This window comes from Pelophylax lessonae, assembly GCF_965119305.1.
Source record: "Pelophylax lessonae genome assembly, chromosome: 3".
Lineage (NCBI taxonomy): Eukaryota > Metazoa > Chordata > Amphibia > Anura > Ranidae > Pelophylax > Pelophylax lessonae.
Window position 1 is genome coordinate 618,342,480 of NC_138770.1, and position 21,087 is coordinate 618,363,566.

The 21,087-nt window shown below is 42.8% G+C and overlaps 1 protein-coding gene across 1 annotated transcript in view; it reads left to right on the forward strand.

The window, feature by feature from the left end:
- Positions 1-21,087, forward strand: part of USH2A (usherin) — a gene marked incomplete at its 5' end in the record, with an annotated part of 1,334,617 nt that overhangs the window by 315,044 nt on the left and 998,486 nt on the right. Inside the window, one exon of the mRNA XM_082250984.1 lies at positions 9,227-9,371. Within this exon, the coding sequence (XP_082107110.1) occupies positions 9,227-9,371 (145 nt within the window). The remainder of the gene's footprint in view (positions 1-9,226; positions 9,372-21,087) is intronic.

Sequence of the window (21,087 nt, forward strand, 5' to 3'; positions counted from 1 at the left end):
CACTCAAAGTGGCCCAGAGAAGCCAAAAGCTTGGACACCCATGCTCTAACTGCAAAATTTGCAGTACAGCTTGTTCTGTAAAAACAACAGACTTACGGGCTGGATCACCAGATGAAAATAAAGGCAAGAAAGCTTAAAAAAAGAAAACTAATGCAGCCATCACATCTAAGAATTGTATATATGATAATTGGAAAATTCCATCATGTATGATTATGATTTGTTCAACCATGATTGTTTTAATAAATCTGAAGTTACATGTACTTGATTCATTATTATTATGAATATTATTATTATTTTTGTTTACATTCATGACATGCCTCATTTAAAGTCCAATAATCTTTTTTTTTTTTTTTCTGCTTGCAAATCGAAGAATTGCTAAGCTGCAATATAATAAATGTTTTCTTTTGGGTTTATTATCTCTTAATTGAAAAGGATGCCCAGATAAACATCTTAACAAGTAAATACCGTGAATTTCAGCAAACAAGAGAAAAATAGGAGAGAACCGAGTCCATTCCAGATTACTATCAGAAAGTATAAGGGGTACAGAAAGATTAAAGGACGGAGCTTTCCTCCAGTACATAGGAAAGCAGCGTGTGTCTTGACAAGAGAGTAAAGGTGAAAGCAGCGCCGATCAAAGACTGAAAAGACGATTTCAGGCCAGATTATCGGCTGAAGAGATATGGGTTTTATGGCTGGAGGATCAGTGAGTGCTGTTAAAAAGAAAACCCAGCTTGTCAAATAATAAATACAGTCAAACTTTTTGCAAAGGATACATTTTAAAGAAAAGCTTCCAGCTCTGAGAGCAATTCCCTACCCTAAACTCCTTCTCCCATTACCCTTCCTTATAGCCCTCACACTAATATTCCTTGTAACCCTAAGGCCTCTTGCACACGGGACATTTTTACAGCGGCTGTTTTTGAAGTCAGATGTTTTTTATTACAGCCAGTAAACTCTCCAGCATGTTATCCTATGTGTCCATGCACACACAGGCTGTTATCAGCAGTTTTTGGCAGGGGCGGAACTAAAGAGAGGCCCGGAGTAAAGGACAGAAGAGACATGGTGTAGTGTATTAACACAGACAGGCTTTACAGGTTGCTTCTTTATTCACTGCACATCAGCATGCAACTAACTTCAGCCACACCCAGCTCCCAGACATATACATAATTGTAACATTTTGCAGACAGCAACTTAACCCGTTGCTTACCATACTACATTCCCTCCTCTCTTTGAATAAAACATAACATGCACAACGTATTAACCACTTGCCGACCGCCGCACGACTATCTACGGCGGCGGTCAGCCCCTCACAGGCAAAGTGACGTAGGTCTACGTCGCTCGCCTGTGAGGGTTTAGGGAGCGAGCGCGCGCCGCCGGAGGCGCGCTCCCGCTCCCGCGTGGTCACGGACCCCCCCGCGCGCGTGACCGGCGGACCCGATCGCCGCCGGCCACTCTGCGATCGGCGGGGGAGAGGGAGAAAGTCAGGCAGCTTGTGTAAACAAGCTGCCTGTCATTCTCCTCTCTGTATGAGAGCTGATCACATGGATCTACTATGTAGATCCATTGATCACTCTGCATACAGTTGAAGCCACAGCCAATCACAGTTAGAATCACGCCCCTAGGGACACACACAGCCCCTCCCTCTCAAATAAAGTTAACCCCTTCACTACCAGTGTATTTTTACAGTAACAGTGCATATATATAGCACTGATTACTGTAGAAATGTCACTGGTAACCCCAAAAGTGTCAAAAATGTCAGTCAAGGGTCCGATCTTTCCGCCGCAATGTCGCAGTACCGCAAAAAAAATCGCAGATCGCCGCCATTACGCGTTAAAAAAAAAAACAACAAAAATGACAAAAATCTTTCCCTTTGTTAGTAAACGCAATAACTTTTGCGCAAACCAATCAAAATACGCTTTTTGCGATTTTTTTTACCAAACATAGGTAGCATAAAACAAATTGGCCGAAAATATTAAAAAATTTTGATTTTTACATTTTTTTTGGGGGGAATTTCATATAAAAAAAAGGGAAAAATATTGCTATTTTTTCAAAATTTACGCTCTTTTTTTGTTTATAGCGCGTGATCAAAAAATCGCACAAGTGATCAAATACCGCCAAAAGAAAGCTCTGTTTGTGGGAAAAAAAGGACGCCAAATTCGTTTAGGTACAGCGTCGCACGACCGCGCAATTGTCCGTTAAAGTCACGCAGTGCCGAATCGCAAAATACCCTCTGGTCGTTTAGCAGCCAAATCCTCCGGGGCTTAAGTGGTTAATAAGATTAACAAAATGCATGGATGAACAACTAAAAATTTAAACTATAAACTCCTGACTATACACATAGTCCTTAAGGTAGGCCGGTGGATTTGTTGCTCGTTTTTCTCTTGGCCATTCCGATGTGGATGGTTGTGGATTGAAGTCTGTATCACTGGCAGTATCATCACTACTCTTTGCCTGTTCGCCATCTTTCCCGATACTTGACCTTCTGACTCAATAAATTTCTTCACAAATGAGGAATTACGCACTTTTGTGTGACCATCTAAATCCTCTAAAACCACTTGAGTACCTCTTTTCTCCTTTACAACATAAGGCTCAGGTTCAAAGGACGGAGCCAGTTTGTTAAACCGATCACTTTGAAGCAACACCTTATCACCCTGTTGAAGGCCACTAGGTTGACAATGGCGGCGGTGGTTTGCATACTGTTCAGCCCGGATCTTCCTTTCCTCATCAATATGCCGAAAAGGTTTCTGACTTGTAGGAGGACCCCCAATGTCTGGCAATTTTGTCCTGAATTTGCGACCACAAAGAAGTTCCGCAGGACTAACGCCAGTGACAGTATGCGGAGTTGTGCGATAAGCCAAAAGAAAACGCCACAGTTCCTTTTTCCAGTCTCTTCTCTCTAAATGAGCAATCCGCAAAGCTTTCAGCAAGGTTCGATTCTGGCGTTCCACTTCCCCGTTAGCCTGTGGCCAGTATGGAGTTGTACGATGATGATCAATAGCATTTGATTTCAGATAATCCTGAAATTCCTGAGAAGTAAATTGGGCACCATTATCACTCACAATCCGTTTAGGCAACCCATGAGATGCAAAAATGCTCTCCAACCCCTCAATTACAGTTGATGATGTAGCTTTAGTGAGAACTACCACCTCTTGCCACCTTGAATAACAGTCCACAACAACTAAAAGATGGTGTCCAGATGGAATGTCGCACAGATCAATGGCTAAATCTTCCCATGGTCCCTCAGGTAGAACAGTGTGAGTTACTGGTTCTGGTTTAGGTTTGCTGCCCACCAACTGACATGCTCGACATGAAGAAACCAAACGTTCCACATCCTTGTCAATTCCTGGCCACCAGACTTTCTCACGTAATCTTTGTTTGGTGCGTACAATGCCTTGATGGCCCTCATGGGCTAAATGTAATGTACGTTTCCGTAAGTCTTTAGGCATCACAATACGATTGCCACGTAGAACTAGTTGTCCTGCAATACTCAGCTCTTGTTTGATTCTGTGATAGCTTGGGTCACAATCCACCCAAACCCCTTGTCTTACACATTTTCTCAACCGAGCAATTTCCGGATCCACAGATGACATGGGCGGAGGGCCGGCATGACAGGGGTTAAAGGGGTTTGGGACAAGAGGGGTTTTCAGCCCAGTATGATAGAAAATATAAGTGGTGGGACTTTTAACCACTTAATCCCCGGAAGATTTTACCCCCTTCCTGACCAGGGCCTATTTAGCGATTCGGCACTGCTTGACTTTAACGGACAATTGCGCGGTCGTGCGATGCTGTTCCTAAACTAATTTGACGTCCTTTTTTCCCACAAACAGAGCTTTCTTTTGGTGGTATTTGATCACCCGTGCGATTTTTTGATCATGCGCTATAAACAAAAAAAGAGCGTCAATTTTGCAAAAATAACAATATTTTTCAAATTTTTTTATATGAAATTCCCCAAAAAAAATGTAAAAATCAAAATTTTTTAACATTTTCGGCCAATTTGTTTTATGCTACATATGTTTGGTAAAAAAAATCACAAAAAAAAGCGTATTTTGATTGGTTTGCGCAAAAGTTATCGCGTTTACTAACAAAGGGAAAGATTTTTGCCATTTTTATTGTTTTTTTTAACGCGTAATGGCGGCGATCTGTGATTTTTTTTGTGGTACTGTGACATTGCGGCGGACAGATCGAATCCTTGACTGACATTTTTGACACTTTTGGGGTTACCAGTGACATTTCTACAGTAATCAGTGCTATACATATGCACTGTTACTGCAAAATTACACTGGCAGTGAAGGGGTTAACTTTTTTTGAGAGGGAGAGGTGGTGTGTGTCCCTAGGGGCGTGATTCTAACTGTGATTGGCTGTGGCTTGCTATGTAGGAACAATGATCAACGGTCCTACATAGTAGAACCGTATGATCACTGTTTCTACACAGGGGAGAATGACAGGCGGCTTGTTTACATCAGCCACCTGCCTTTCTCCCTCTGCAGCGACGATCGCCGAGTGACCGGCGGACATCGGGTCCGCCGGTCACACGCGCGGGGGGTCCGTGACCACGCGGGAGCGCGCCTCCGGGGGCGCGCGCTCGCTCCCTAGATCCTCACAGGCTAGCGAAGTAGATCTACGTCACTTTGCATGTGAGGGGCTGACCGCCGACATAAATAGTCGAGCTAGGGGCTCGAGGTCAAGCGAGAGGCCTCAGGAAGTCTTCAGTCAGAGGAAAGCTGCATTGGAGAATATTTCCCACCCTCCCTCCCATTTTCTTGTATTGTATTGTTTTTTCTGACTTTTGGTTTTGCGTTCCACCGCCCTAGTTTTTGGTTTTTGTTTTAATAGAGGCTTTCTTCTTTTTGAGGTGGTTCTTTGTCATGGCAGCAAGCGGGGTACAAGGTCCTGGTAGGTTAGTATGGTACAAACTTATACTTAGTAGGGACCCGTCTGAGGTATGGCTCCCAGTAGTTGGTATGTTGGTATCTGCGACTGGTTGTCTCCGAGCCGGTGCTGTGGTGGCTGGAGGCCTAATAAAGTCAGACACAGGTACTTTCTTCTTTGATGCCTACCGGGACCTTGAGGCTTCAATAAAAAAATGGGTTTAACGTGTTATTTACCTGTTATGTATACAGATTTGTTAATAAAAGGCTGCTATGGCCATTTAACTCCAACCTGTGGTCATGTGGTTATTTATAATGGAGGAGGAGAGTGATGGTCAGAGCAGAATGAAGACAAATCATCTTTAATCCCCTAGTCATGGGTTTTAAGAGGTGTTTTTCAGCTGTAAAACCGCTTTAACTCTGATAAAAGCTTAAAAACGCTGAAAAACGTGGCTATTCAGCGTTTATCAACGTTTTTGAGCTAAGAGCTTTTGTGGGAATACAGTTTTGCTAAATAAAAGCTAAAAAACGCTATAGCTGAAAAAAAGCTAAAAACGCTGAAAACACTACTGCAAAAAAAAGCTAAAAAACTCCTCCTACAGCTACAGCTTTCTCCTGATGTTCTGATAACTTCCAGTGTGCATGAGGCCTAATACTAAGCACCCCGAATACTAACCCTCCCTAACATTAGCGCTTCTTGGAACCCTAAACTAACCCTAACTCAAAAATGAACGCTGAGGGCCCATTCACACCAGATGCAGTTGGATGCAGTTTTATGCATTTTTGATTGCGTTCCCATTGCATACAGTCCAGAATCCAGGTTATCCTATGGGCATGGTTTCCACTATTACAGTGCACTGCCGTGAAAAAAAAACATGTTGTATTTTTCCACCCTATAAATGTGCAGAAATGCACACAAATGCATGTAAATACATGGAAATGCACTGCAACCCAGTAGGGACACATAAAAGCCTAGAAAAGAAAAAAGACGGAAGTGACCTTAAAGGAAATGCAAGCTTAGGCAAAATGCACCACACATGTATATAAAAAACATGTGTCAAAGACACGTCAGCGCACATGCAAAAACGTGCAGTAAGCGTGCCAACCCTAATACTAACCCCTTACACTTACCCGTCAGACAACCCGAACACTGACCCCTTAAATGTACCTATAGCACTGCCCCCTAGAGGACTGCTGAAGAATGACACTTTTGGATTCCCCTGGGTTACCCGTAGCAACTGCTTGCAGAAATCTCAATACTTTAAGTTCTTGGCTCAGTCAATTATCAGTCTCGGGGTTGTTGTTTTTGTTGTTTTATTTATATTGGGATGGGAGAAGGGATGAGTGGGATACTCCAACTGTTAACTATTCACACTTCAGAGGACTTCTAATTTGAGAATGCGGCAAGGCCGCTTCTTCATCCTGCCACTTGAATGAAGATGAGGAAGGTGTTCCTATTTGTGTTTCTCTTCAGGGTACTCCCTCAGTACCCCCTTTCTCTGTACTAGCTGACAACCGTTCGCTGTCTGCTGGGCAAGATCCTCTGTAACCACGATGCTGCTTTCCAGATTCTCGCAGTGCCCCGATTCCTCAGTCAGCTCTCCTGGACCTCTGGGTTCAGCCTCATACCACCGGTTCACCAGGCCGACTGCCTGGGACCATCACCAACTGCTGCAGAAGAGAAGGCAGCCGCCACTCTCCTTCTGGGACTCTGCTTCTCGCCAAAGACCTCTATCTCATGTGCTCGTGGCTTTTTATACCCTGCCCTATAATGCACTGAGACCAACTGTCTGTGGCAATCCCTGGGGCAGTACCAAAAGCCTGTGTATCATTGGTTAGGTTTCCTCCTGCATCCTATGTGCTTCCCCATTGGATCAGAAGGGGACACTCCCTAAGACCAGATGTATCACACACTGGGCACACTAAGCAGATCTGACTCTCTGTTAAGCAGAGAACAATATAGATTTTGCCTGCTGCTCCTCTAATAGGCAGACAGAGTCAAAACTATACTCTCTACCTGGCACCTGACTGGAAGGGTGCTACATACCCATCCTACAACCCTAACATTAACCCCTTACACTTACCTGTCCTACAACCCTAGAACAGACCCCTTACACTTACCTGTCCTACAGCCCTAGTACAGACCCCTTACACTTACCCATCCTACAACCCTAACACTAACCCCTTACACTTACCTGTCCTACAACCCTAGCACAGACCACTTAAACTTACCCGCCCTACAACCGCAACACTAACCCCTTACACTTACCCATCCTACAACCCTAACACTAACCCCTTATACTTACCTGTCCTACCACCCGTACACTAACCCCTTACACCTACGCATCCGACAACCCTAACACTATCCCCTTACACCTACCTGTCCTACAACCCTAACACTGACCCCCTACATTTACCTGTCCTACAATCCTAACACTGACCCCTTACATGTACCTGTCCTACAACCCCCTAACACTAACCCCTTACACTTACCTGTCCTACAACCTGAACACTAACCCCTTACACTTACCCTTCATACAACCCTAACACTAACCCCTTACACTTACCTGTCCTACAACCCACACACTAACTCATCCTGTAAACCTAACACTAACTCTTCCTGTAACCCTAACACTAACCCTCACACTAAGGACTCATTCACATTAGCTTTAGTCTCTGAAGAGTGATCCGCATTCTTTCGAGATCTGACAGGTGGTAGGGAGGCATTGTATTACCTCCTCACCACTTGCTTTAACCCCTTGATCCTCACACTAGCATGCCGATACCATGTGCATTGCCGACTGTTGTGTGGCGCTTGCCGATCACCCCTATTCACTTGAATAGGTGTTGTTTACCATAACTCTTAGGCCCCTTTCACACATGTGGACCGTTCATTTCATCAGTTCAATCATGTCAAAATGGATGAAGTATTCATCAGTTTTTCATCAGTGATCATCAGTTTTTCAGTATTTTTTTTTTTTACATCCACTACCAATGCAAAAACAGATGAAAAACTGACCATTCCTCAGTTTACATCAATTTTTCGTCCGATCTGTTTTTTTAACGAAAGAAAAATAGAGCTTTGATCAGTTTCAAAAAATGGATGATGACAGATGTGGATGTAAACTGATATAAATAGATGATGATCCATTTACATCCGTTTTTCTATAGAGATGCATTGATGTCCATTTTTCATCCGTTAAAATGGATGGATGACAAACAGACAATGGACAGCATATGTGAAAGGGGCCTAAGGAGTATTTTATAAAGCAGGTAAAGCAGTGAATGTGACTTTCACCAAACATTCACTCATGGTGAATCAATCACTGTCATTTAAAACGCCTGCATCTGGTAGATTCACCTTTGCTGAATGTTTGGCAGATGTCGGATTAATTGCCTTATTATTATGCCCCTAAGTCTTCCTGTGCCCCTATATCTAACCCTTTTATGTAACACTAACACCGAGTGTGCATTTTGCCACATTTTACCGCAATGCATTGATGTGAACCATTCAGGGCAAAGTGAGGTTTTCTTTAACAGGTTCTCTTTCCTTTCACCGATACTTAAGCCCCGTACACACGTACCGATTGTCGGCCGTAAATATTCGGCCGACGACCGATCGGCCGATTGTAGGCTTGTTAGTATTATGTTTCCTACAGCCGACAGTGCACTTTCGGCCGAAAAGAATCTGTCGTGCAGGCATTAAAATTTTTGTTGGCCAACACCAGAACGGCCGATTGTTCGCCAGTCAGTACAGAATTCGGCCGACAATCAGCAGATTTGCAAGACTGGGCATGCTCAGAGAAGAAAAAACACAGGGAAAGTTAACCATCACATGACATCACTTCTGCAATCGGCGGACAAAATTCTTGTGTAGTCTTTTGCACTTTTCAGCAGACAGGACAGCCCTGGACAAAAGGCATTACCTTCTCTGTACTCCACCACTGCTCTGTTGGTCCAAGCAGAGTTAGAGAGTCTAACCCCTATCTGAGCTCCAGGTCAGTGTAGTGGAACGTACACAAGGTTAATGACCTTCTCCTCTCCTCCATGTCATAGTGCTTGGTCTGGTGATTGGGTCCCCAGACCCAGTGCACCCTGGAAGGAAGGGGAGAAGGTCACATGCTCCTCCATACCTGGAAGAACAAGGTATTTCCAAAGGCTCCAACAGACTAATGGAGCATCAGGTGAGCACAGCAAACATACTGTAAGTGTCAGTGAGTGAAGGGTGTGGCTTGGCAAAAAAAAACTGTCATTTTCCTTGAATGGACAAAGTGACAGATTCTCTTTAAACTTGACTTAGATGTTCCATTTCATATGCTGGTATCAGCCAATGCTAAATATACACATTTTTCTTTCTCCAGGTGATCTATGTAGCTGAGAGTGATGAGTTTTTTTATGAAGCGTCAGACCTGGAGCCTTATGTGGAATACGCCTTTACTGTAACACTGTGCAATAAGGTGGGCTGTGTAACCAGTGATCCTGGACTTGGGAGGACTTTGGCAGCAGGTGAGAGTTTTATATACTATTAAACTATTAAAAAAAGAACAACAATGTGGTATAAACAGACTTTATTAAAACATGGAACCATTAAAGAATATCAGATTAACAGAAAAGCCTAGTTCATACCTATGCATTTTTTAGTGCGTTTTCAGTTTTGCAGGAACACACTACAGTTCATTTAACATGGTTTAATACGGGTCATGTTCACATCTGTGCATTTTGTGGAAAGCAACAGTATCTCTCCTGCACTCAAGTGGTATGAATGGCCATGGCGATTTTGGCTCTGAGGAAGAGGGTTCTTCCTCGAAACGCGTAAGCCAAGCCAGGTCTTTGTGGATGCCATCATGCCATCCAGCAGCAGAGAGAAGTGTTCTGTGGATGATTGGTTCCTATTTCCTACATGCATGTATACATCTTACATTTGTGAGTATAATGTACGCTACTTATTTTGTTTTTAATAAACTTTTTTAGTGGTAATGCACAAGGTTGGTGCGTCCTTCTCTTGTTGTTGCCATTTTGTGGAAAGGGCCAGTGATTTTTTTCTGGTTTTTGGTTTCAAAGACTTCAATGGATCAAAAATGTGTATTGAAAAATGCAAAATCCACCTGTGATATAAAAACTGGAACCTGCATAGATGAGAACCAGGCTGAAAGCAGCGACTATATATATATATATATATATGGTCTTTGCCATTTTAAAGTGGTATTAAACCCAAAACAAAAATTAAATATATAGCAGTTTCCCAACCATTAGACGTGGTGGCTGCATACGTTTTCTTTTTTAGGCTTTCCCCTCTGTTTTCACCTGGTGATCTAGCTAGTAACACACCGCCTGTATTAGACTGCTCCCACCCTGGATGACGGAGAAACAGAGACACCCTTGGACAGCAGCATTGACAGCCTGGGGTGTTATATTGAAACTGAACTCCAGCTAACACTTTATCAAGTAGATACAGCAAAATTGTTGTTCTTTTTGGGATAAAAGTTTTATAGAAGTAAATAAAAGCTGACCCCTGTCAGTGTTAAGGGTTTGTCTCAATCCTCTAACTGCTACATCTGCAGGACAGCTTGTTCTGTTGAAAAACAACAGACTAATTGACTAGATCACCAGGTAAAAATAAAGGAAAGAAAGCCTTTATTATGGCAATTATGACACTACCCCTGAAGGAGCTTCTGGATGATCGTGTTCCCTGGCTCCTGGTGATAACGACTTACCCACACCAAGATTGAAAAAAAGGATGTTTATTTGGGCCTCCCAGCAAATACTAGTAACAAATAAGATATTATTGAATATAGTTTTGCAGGATATCACAAACCAGGTTCAAGGGTCAAAGTCTGCATTTCCCAGGCTCTGACACATGGGGGCCCCTAAATATAGGATATATATACCCTCAGGGGTAAAAGTTATAGCCCTTCCTTATCTCTTCCAATTGGGGCCTGTTGGTGGCCAGCGTTGGGGGCCAAAACTGTGTTGGAGCCCTCTAAACAGACTTTTTGGGGGGCGTAGTCCTCAATATAAATACCTGGGTGTCCCAAATGCAGTGATACTATCTCTATTAAAAGGAGAGCAAGAACTATATTGGCCAGTGGCCTCACACCACTCATTTGTCATGGTGTCTCCTTTCTCTCATGGATGTCTGGAACATTGGCAACCAAGCCATCTTCTGCAGTCTCTGAGGGCAATACTGGCAACTCAGGACCTGATTGTAGCAATTCCAGACAAAATTACATATTTTTCAGGCGCAGTTGCCCTCTCCTGCAGCTCACAGGGTCCCTTCCCTCTAGGGCACAATCCCCTGCACACACTCTGGTTCCTCCAGCACCAGCAGCGGTCTCTGTTGGGTGCAACAATTTGGTCTCAATCAGGAAAAACACAGGGTAGCACTGGAAATCTGCTGTGTCAGAAGCTCCACCTCTTGGGGGAGAAATGCCCCTCCCTACTGTCCTAGATGTACCACTGATACTGGAACCCTCATCCACATGTTATGGAGAGGCCCCAAACTTCATCACTACTGATCCTTCATTTTTCAGGTACTCAATGGCATAGTTCTACTCAAGTTCCCTTAGCTCCAAAACTAGCTATACTGGGAATTATGCCAGAGGGGGTAATTCAATCGGAATATAGCTTGCTATGGATTCAAGCCTTATTTTTAGCCCAAAAATAGGTTATACAGAAGTGTTTTTTTACCCACTCCCCCAACCCTATTGCAATGGTGCATTGCCATCAGTTCTTATTCAGGGAGAGGAGAATTGACTTACAAGCCTATGATTTGTCTGAAAATTGTTTTAAAATTTCAATTTTCCCCATGGTTGTCCTCTACTGAGTTGATATTCCCCACTTCATTATCCCCCAGTTGAATTTTGGACATGTGTTATTGCTCTGCTTTTTTCAGCTTATTTTAACCACTTCATAAAAACTGATGTACCTGTACGTCAGCTTGAAGATATGGTTGTACCAGGATGATGCCTGCAACGGCAAGCATAACCCTGGTACCGTTTTTAAGAGCCAGCAATCGACTTTCAGTAGATAAGAGCCGATGCGGCTCAGCAGCCGCTTGGCCGTTATCCCAGTGAGCAGGATGGGACGTTCCCCCCCTCCCGCGGCTCTGCCCGGGTCTACCGTCCCACTGGGAGACCTGAGCAACCAGCCGGTACGTCCACTTGCTGGTTGGAGTCCCAAACAAAACCGTATTTGGCTTAGATCGGTTCTCTGATCATGTAACCCAGAAGCGACGTCAGGACATCACTTCTGGTTTACTCGGCTGCCAGTGGGGCCGATTTAAAAAAATGTCAGTATTCAAAAATGCTGATTTCGCGAATTTGAATAATTTGAAGTGCAGTGGAGGGGTCGGAAGCGCCCCTGTCCCCATGAGCTTGCGCACCAAAGAAAACACATACGTAAGTCACGTCCGCAAATGAAAATGGTGTTCAAATCACACATGAGAGGTATCGCCGCGATCACCAGAGCAAGAGCAATAATTCTACAGAAGACCTCTTCTGAAACTCTAAACTGGTAACCATTAAAATGTTTTAAAGCGTTGCCTATGGAGATTTTTAAGTGCTGTAGTTTGTTACCATTCCATGAGTGTGCGCAATTTTAAACCGTAACATGTTAGGTATCTGTTTACTCGGCATGACATCATCTTTTACAATATACCATAAAATAGGGCTAACTTTGCTGTTTCTTATTTCAGCGCAAATACCGTGTGACAAAAATAATGCCATTTTATTCTCCAGAGTCTGCTAAAATATATATATATATAAGCAATGTAGGCTATGTGGGACTTTAGGTGAGACACCAGCAGGTAATGACCTGCGTCTCCATCCCTGTATCAGAAAACGAAGGTTGAAAAGGATTAAAAGAGGTGCATGGAAGCCAGCCAGCCCCCAGTCTGATGTACTCACCCTCCAGTCTGCCACCAACCAAGTAGACCTGTCTCATGATATAAATAAAGAACAGGGGTTTAGTTGACATGCATTTGCAAACGCATGTGTAAGCTGCAGGGCCACTACACGGCACCCTGTTTTACCTGCAGTCCTAACACTTTTAATTTGAGAGTCTCCACAATGGGAGCACATGGCTGCTAATGGATGGATAGGAGGCAGGTCGGAGGGAGCAGCCTAAACCTTCCCCAACCCACCCCCATCCTTGACTGGTCTAGTATCTCAAAACTTTAATAGCGATGTTACTGCGATGGTACAAACTGAAAACAACCAGCTGAGAAGCATATACCTCCAACCCCTTGGCGGATGCAGTGTAAAACACAGATTGGGACTTTATATGAGGCAACTGGGCTGTAAAGCACAGTGCCTCCATCCCTAATGTCATAAAATATTTGGGACTTTACATGAGACAAGCAGGTCATGCTATTGGTCTCCATCCCTGTATATGAAAAAACTGGGGTCAAATCAGACTGCATCCACCAAAAAACGCACGAAAATCACACGGTGGGACTTTAACCACTTTACCACTAGAGGATTTTGCTGTCTTACGTCTGGGCCACTTTTTGCGATTCGGCACTGTGCGACTTTAACTGACATACCCAAACGAAATTTGTGTCCTTTTTTCCCACAAACAGAGCTTTCTTTTGGTGGTATTTGATCACCTGTGCGATTTTTTGATCATGCGCTATAAACAAAAAAAATGCGTAAATTTTGAAAAAATAACAATATTTTTCACATTTTTTTTTAGATGAAATTCCCCCAAAAAATGTAAAAATCAAAATTTTTTAAAATTTTTGGCCAATTTGTTTTCTGCTACCTATGTTTGGTAAAAAAATCACAATAAGCATATTTTGATTGGTTTGTGCAAAAGTTATTGCGTTTACTAACTAAGGGAAAGATTTCTGTCATTTTTGGTGGTTTTTTTTTAACGAGTAATGGCGGCGATCTGCGATTTTTTTTTGCGGGACTGCGACATTGCGGCGGACAGATCGGACCCTTGACTGACATTTTTGACACTTTTCGGGGTACCAGTGACATTACTTCAGTAATCAGTGCTATATATATATGCACTGTTACTGTAAAAATGACACTGGCAGGGAAGGGGTTAATTTTATTGGAGAGGGAGGGGTTAATGTATGCCTGGTGCTTACTAACGTGTGTGGGGGGAGGTGACTGAGTGACACAAGGACAGATCCAGGGTTCAGCTATGCTGAACCCTGCAATCTGACCCTGCCTGTCACTTAGGAGATCCGCCCGCTTGTGTTTACACAAGCGGGCGGATCTCCACACTCGATTCCCCGACGATCGGGGAAGAGCAGCGGCGATTGCCGCTGCTCCTCCCCTGGCCCGACTCCCGCTGTGACTGAACACAGCGGGAGCGAGCCTCCGGCGGCGCGCGTGCGCCGCCGAGAAAGGGGAGTGTCTGGCGACGTAGGTCTACGCCCCCAGACGATAACGAACCACTTTGCCGCAGTAGTGCTCAAGTGAGCAGACGGCAAGTGGTTAATACCTCTCCTTGAGGTCCAAGTAGATAATCTCCCAGTACCTGTTCACACACAACTGCACATGCAGAAGCTTGTCTCCAGGGTAAAGAACCTCGAGTGAGCAGACGGCAAGTGGTTAAAGGAAGCACCAGCCTGTAGGCCAAGCGCCTCCATCCCTGGTTACATAAACAATGTAGGCTATGTGGGACTTTAGGTGAGACACCAGCAGGTAATGCCCTGCGTCTCCATCCCTGTATCAGAAAACGAAGGTTGAAAAGGATTAAAAGAGGTGCATGGAATGTTTGGGGTTCTAAGTAATTTTCTAGCAAAAAATACAGATTTTAACTTGTAAACAACATTTGTTAGAAATAGGCCTGGTCCTTAAGTAGTCCTTAATTAGTATGGCTGCCTTTCAAGAAATGCTCATTAGGTCCCCCTGATTTGTGTTTGCTCTCACGTGTAAGATGAGATGAATTTACATGTACTTTGACAATTTGGAAGTCTAAGAATAGTCTTTCTTTTCTTTTGTATATATTTTGTTTTTTTTTTTGGATTTTATGTTCTGTTTTTTCTCTTGGAAAAAATGCAAACATTTTTAATAAAAATTACCTGTTACAAAAAAAAGAAACTCCACCTAGCATCACCTCTCACTTGGCTGTCCACATAGACTGTTCTCTCAAACCAAATCTTCCCACCCTTTCCTTAACTTGAAACTCACCGTCCTCCTAGGACTTGTAGTCCAATTGTGGCAAGAGAGGGGGAGATGAGCTGCAAGAGGGGTGGCTGTGTGACAGCCCGGGTCAAGCGACTGCCATGGTAGCGGCACCACAGCCAGGCTGCACAATTTTCTAGTTTATCTGTCATAAAAAATAGTTTTCCACATGAACCTGAAAACTGCCATGTTTTCTTAAAGGGATATTAAAGTCTTGTGTTTTTTTCTTTAAAATATCAAACATGTTATACTTACCTGCTCTGTGCAATGGCACTCCTGGCTCCTCCCTCCTGTCGAATGCCCCCACAGCAAGCAGGTTGCTGTGGCAGGCTTGCTCTGGACCCGCAGCTCTGTGTATCCATTCAAGCACTAAGCCATTACTCTGCCACACCCCCTCTGTCTCCTGATTGGCTCACTGGCTGTGACTGACAGCAGCTGGAGTCAATGTCTCCCACTGCTGCCAAAAGCCAATGAGGAGTGCGAGTCCCTGGAGAGACAAGGCTCTCATGAACATCGCTGAATTGAGAGGGGGCTCAGGGAAGTATTGGGGGGGGGGGGGCTGCTGCACACAGAAAGTTATTCTTACCTTCATGCATACAATGCATAAGGGTAATACACCTTGTGTCTTAAAAGCTGTGAAAACTGTCAAGCTTTTAAAGTACAGTTTGTGCACACTTTTCCCCAGAGTCTCTATCCATGTTTTTTTTCCTTATTGCTTTATTACTTTTCCAGAAATCTGCACAGAACTGATGGTAAAAGTTTCTGCACTGTGCTTAGAATTTACTGCAACAGTTCGTCTTTTGTGAAATACTTAGCCTGGACCTTCCAACAAAATGTAAGGTCTGCAAATCCTGTAGGTCAGGGGTGTCCAAACTTTTGACCTTCCTGGGCCACACTGGAAGAAGAGGAATTGTCTTGGACCACCCATAAAAAACACTAACAATGAGAGCTGATGAGCAGAAATGTCAGGCAAATTATAAGGTAATGATCATTGATATAGATAATGTACCTATCTTAATAATAAAACTTAATTTTTTTTTGTAATATTTTATTATTAACCACTTGCCGACCAGTCACTGGGACTGTACTGCGACAAACTGGCTCGATTCCGTCCAGCGACGTAGACCTACTGAACTCCTCCCCTTGTGGGTGGCGCTCGCGCGCTACCAGAGGCTCGCTCCCGCTGTTTTCAGTCACAGCGGGAGTCGGGCCAGGGAAGGAGCAGCGGCGATCGCCGCTGCTCTTCCCCAATCATCGGGGAATCAAGTTTGGAGATTCGCCCGCTTGTGTAAACAAAGCGGGCGGATCTCCTAAGTGACAGGCAGGGTCAGATAGCAGGGTTCAGCATAGCTGAACATGCGATCTGTCCCTGTGTCACACAGTCACCTCCCCCCACACACGTTAGTAAGCACCAGGCATACATTAACCCCTCCCTCTCCAATAAAATCAACCCCTTCCCTGCCAGTGTCATTTTTACAGTAACATTCCATATTTATAGCACTGATTACTGTAGAAATGTCACTGGTACCCCCAAAAGTGTCAAAAATGTCAGTCAAGGGTCTGATCTGTCCGCCGCAATGTAGTAGTCCCGCAAAAAAAATCGCAGATCGCCGCCATTACTCGTTAAAAAAAAAACACCAAAAATTACAGAAATCTTTCCCTTAGTTAGTAAACGCAATAACTTTTGCGCAAACCAATCAAAATACGCTTATTGTGATTTTTTTACAAAACACAGGTAGCAGAAAACAAATTGGCCAAAAATTTTAAAAAATTTAGATTTTTACCTTTTTTTTTGGGGGGGGGGGGGATTTCATATAAAAACATGTGAAAAATATTGTTATTTTTTCAAAATGTATGCTCTTTTTATGTTTATAGCGCAAAAAGTAAAAATCGCACAGGTGATCAAATACCACCAAAAGAAAGCTCTGTTTGTGGGAAAAAAAAGGATGTAAATTGTTTGTTTGGGTACGGCGTCGCACGACCGCGCAATTGTCAGTTAAAGTGGCACAGTGCCGAATCGCAAAAAGTGGCCTGGACGTAAGACAGCAAAATCCTCCGGTGGTAAAGTGGTTAAAGTAAAGGAGGGCAACAAAAAATGAGTGCGATATTTGACACTTTTTTTGATAAACTAACCCATCAATATCTGATTGGATGGATTTAGTAGCAATTCTCAATGAATTCTCAAGGTGCTCTTCAGATATTTTGGTTACAATTTTGTGCTGGGCCACATTCATAGCCATCTTGGACCCATGGGTTGGAGTTTGGACACCTCTCTTCTAGCACTCCACCCCATGAAAACAAAATGCACAGTTAGATAAAAAAAAACATGAGAAGAAAAAAACATATTACAGCTTCTGGCTGCTTCCTGTAGGTGAGGGGGTGAGGGGGATGTCAGTGAACCTGCTTTTGGAATTCTGGGGACAATGGAAAGCCAGAGTCTTGCAAGACATCACTCCAGGAAAACTTGGGATCTTTAACTTTCCTGGAATCCTGGGTGAGGGAAAGTGGAAGCTCTGTTTATCTGCTCCACCCCCACTCGCCATTGCCACATTTGGCACCTTTTGGGGGGAGAAAATACCTGTCAAAAACAGGTTCCCGCTGCCACTTCTATGTAAGGATGCCACAGCGACCTACTTCATTTGTGGCCCCTCCTCCTTCCCCCCGCTGCCTTCTGGGAGACACACACAGGTCCCAGTGGACAGCGGGACCATTCAAAAAGTGCACCGTGACACGTGATTGCTCAATAGGAAACAGGCTGTGAAGCCGCAAGGCTTAAATTCCTGTTTCCCTTAGTAAGGATGCCTGCACCCAGAGCCGATGGACGAGTCGGCTTCAGGTGCCAACATCAAGGGCTCCCTGGACAGCACACTTGTATAAAGTACTCGAAAACCCATACTTGAGTAAAAGTACAAGTGCTCAATCAAAAAGTGACTTGAGTAGAAGTACTAAAGTATTCAGCATATTTTGTACTTAAGTATTGCAAGTAGTTTTTTTTTTCAATTTTGCTACTCAAGTACTGAAAGTAAAAGTACCAGTACCAGTAGTTTTTTTAAAAACTGAAAGTACTGAAAGTAAAAGTACAAGTACTGTGTTATGTAGTTATTAAAGAAAGAAGTCAAAAGTTTGAACATCATATTGTTTTTATTATTTCAAATGATTAACCTAAAGGACAATCACAATTCCTTTGGCTGTAACTTTTTGTAAACAAAAACAGATAAAGTATGTCCCTCCCTTTCCCCTTTAAAGCATCCCTCCTTCTCTTCCCTGCACGTTTTTTTTTTCTCCACCGCTTATTGGTGCGCAAAATCATATATAAACCAATGTGATATACAACAATATATTCCAATAATGAAATAAAGGAAGAGTGTATGAAATCAAAGTCAATAAAAAGTCCATATATAAAATGCCATAATGCCATAATACCATATATATGTGACAAAACAAGATGAATATATTTTCAAAGGTGCAGGAATCAAACAGGTGCTATTCTTAAAATTAGGTGCAGACTCCCACCACCTTGTGGATTTCTCCCTTACCCGGCGGATGAAGGTAAGTGCAAAATAATATCCAAATAGACTCTTCCAGTGAAACAAAACTGCAAAACCTGTGCTCTCAACTTCCAGTGAAAAAAGCAAAATCAGCCTCTTACCAGAAAAAAGGTCTATGTACGCTTGTGACTCTCCTAGGTTGGGGGAGGTTCTCTTTCCCCTTAATAGCAGATATGTAGACCATTTTATTTATACATACAGTAGCATTTATTTTCGTATGCGCTGATTTACACATGACATTATACACATTTTTTTGAACTTCATGAAACCTGCCATCTACTGTTCTGGCAGTGGTAATTTTTATAATTGTAACGAGTAACTATGCAGCACAAAAATAAAATATCGGAGTAGAAGTATTGAAATCATCGAAAAAATGTAGTGAAGTAAAAGTGGAAGTAGGAGAAAAAATTTCTACTCTAGGAAAGTACAGATACCGCCTTTCGGTACTTAAGTACAGTAGTGAAGTAGTTCTACTTAGTTACTATACATCTCTGCTGGACAGGTAAGTGTCCTTATAATAAAACTCAGCAGCTACAGTATTTGTAGCTGCTGACTTTTAATTTTTTTTAATACAGGCTGGAACTCCACTTTAACAGTGGACAGTACAGTCTCCGGCCAATTTGTTAGCTTGTAGAAGGAAGGGGGAGGAGGAAAGAGGACCAGGGGAATACCTTCCCATCCTAAGCTACAGGGCTTTATGTTTCTAATGATGTATACACAGATGTATACACAGTGTAGGGAGACGCAACTCTAGTCCTTGCATGCAAGGGTGGCTCCATGGGATGCTGCAAGAGAAAGGAGCCACCCTGAAACCAGAAACCTGGAGCAGTGATTATAGCACCAGCTAAAGAGGAACATGAATTAAAACATAAAGAAGCTGTATAATCAATAAGTGAACAAATCAGCTACTAAAAATGCCTACAAAACTGAGGTTTGCATGAAAAAAACTCTAGAAGGACACTGGAGGGATATAATGTAATTATAGTAGTCAGATATTCCCACTTAGAAGGTTTATTGGCATGGCCAGTCTCATTACCTACAGATCATAAGCAGGAAAGAATCTGAACGTCTTGACAAAACTGGAGTTACCCTTTAAACATTAATCACCTGACAAAGGATCATGGAGTCCCAACAGCTTGCAATGTGTTTTCTTTTATTTTTTATTTTTTTATGAAATCATGTTACTTTCTAAAGAAGTCGCTAGCGTTGCAGTTTTCTTGCGCGTATGTCCCGTTCTCTGCCTGTGTTGCTTTTCTATGGCAATTAAAAACACAGATGCTAATCTGAGGAGTATATGTTTTCCAGCATCTGGCTCTCTGGCAGATTCTTAAGGCAGCTGTGTTTCTTGACTTAGACTTGCCTCTGGGTCTTGTGGGGTAATGATGCTGATGGGCTGTCTTGTCTGTCTTGGAACCTACAAAGTGATGTAGATTCGGAATCCCAACTTGATGCTAAGTAAATTGTGCATCTTTGTCAGACAGCGCGCAGGATGTCACGCTGATTGTTTCTGCTGCCTACGTACAGTATGTTGCTGTGTGTTATGTCCCATTAGGTTACTCAGAGCTGTCTTGTTGTGAGCCTGCGATGGATCTGCAGATTTCCAATGCTGGGATTGCACTGCATTGTACAATGTCTTACATTAGTAATTATCTAATCGGCCTTACTGGTGAAAATCTAACAAGCATAATGATTAATGTGAAAAAATATTTTAACCCACACAAACAAATTAGATTGCAGCTATTAGATGTAAAATACATGCCATGCTCTGGGTAGGATGTCTAAGGGGTTATTGACATATTAACAAGTTTATCCAGTCAAAACGTGTTTTTGTTTTCTGGATAGGATGTAGAAGGGTAAAAGACCCTGTTGGGTTTTTATTGCTAAACTGTACACATACATCACCCTACAGTTGTAATTCACAGATTTAAAACTTTTTAAAACATACAACACCCCAAACTCCCCAAATAAGAGGAATAAATAAAACACCAGTCCTTATGTAATGACATCAGTAAACACTGACCCAAGTGAGTAAACTGGATAATTAACCATATAAACAAACACTAAACTAAATATATATATATATATATATATATAGAGAGTATCTCACAAAAGTGAGTACACCCCTCACATTTTTGTAAATCTTTTATTATTTTCACTGAAGAAATGACACTTTGCTACAATGTAAAGTAGTGAGTGTACAGCTTGTATAACAGTGTAAATTTACTGTCCTCTTAAAATAACTCAACACACAGCCATTAATGTCTAAACCGCTGGCAACAAAAGTGAGTACACCCCCAAATGAAAATGTCCAAATTGCTCCAAAAATGTCAAAATTTTGTGTGGCCACCATTATTTTCCAGCACTACCCTAATCCTCTTGGGCATGGAGTTCATCAGAGCTTCACAGGTTGCCACTGGAGTCCTCTTCCACTCCTCCATGACATCACGGAGCTGGTGGATGCTAGAGATCATGCGCTCCTCCACCTTCTGTTTGAGGATGCCCCACAGATGCTCAAAAGGGTTTAGGTCTGGAAAA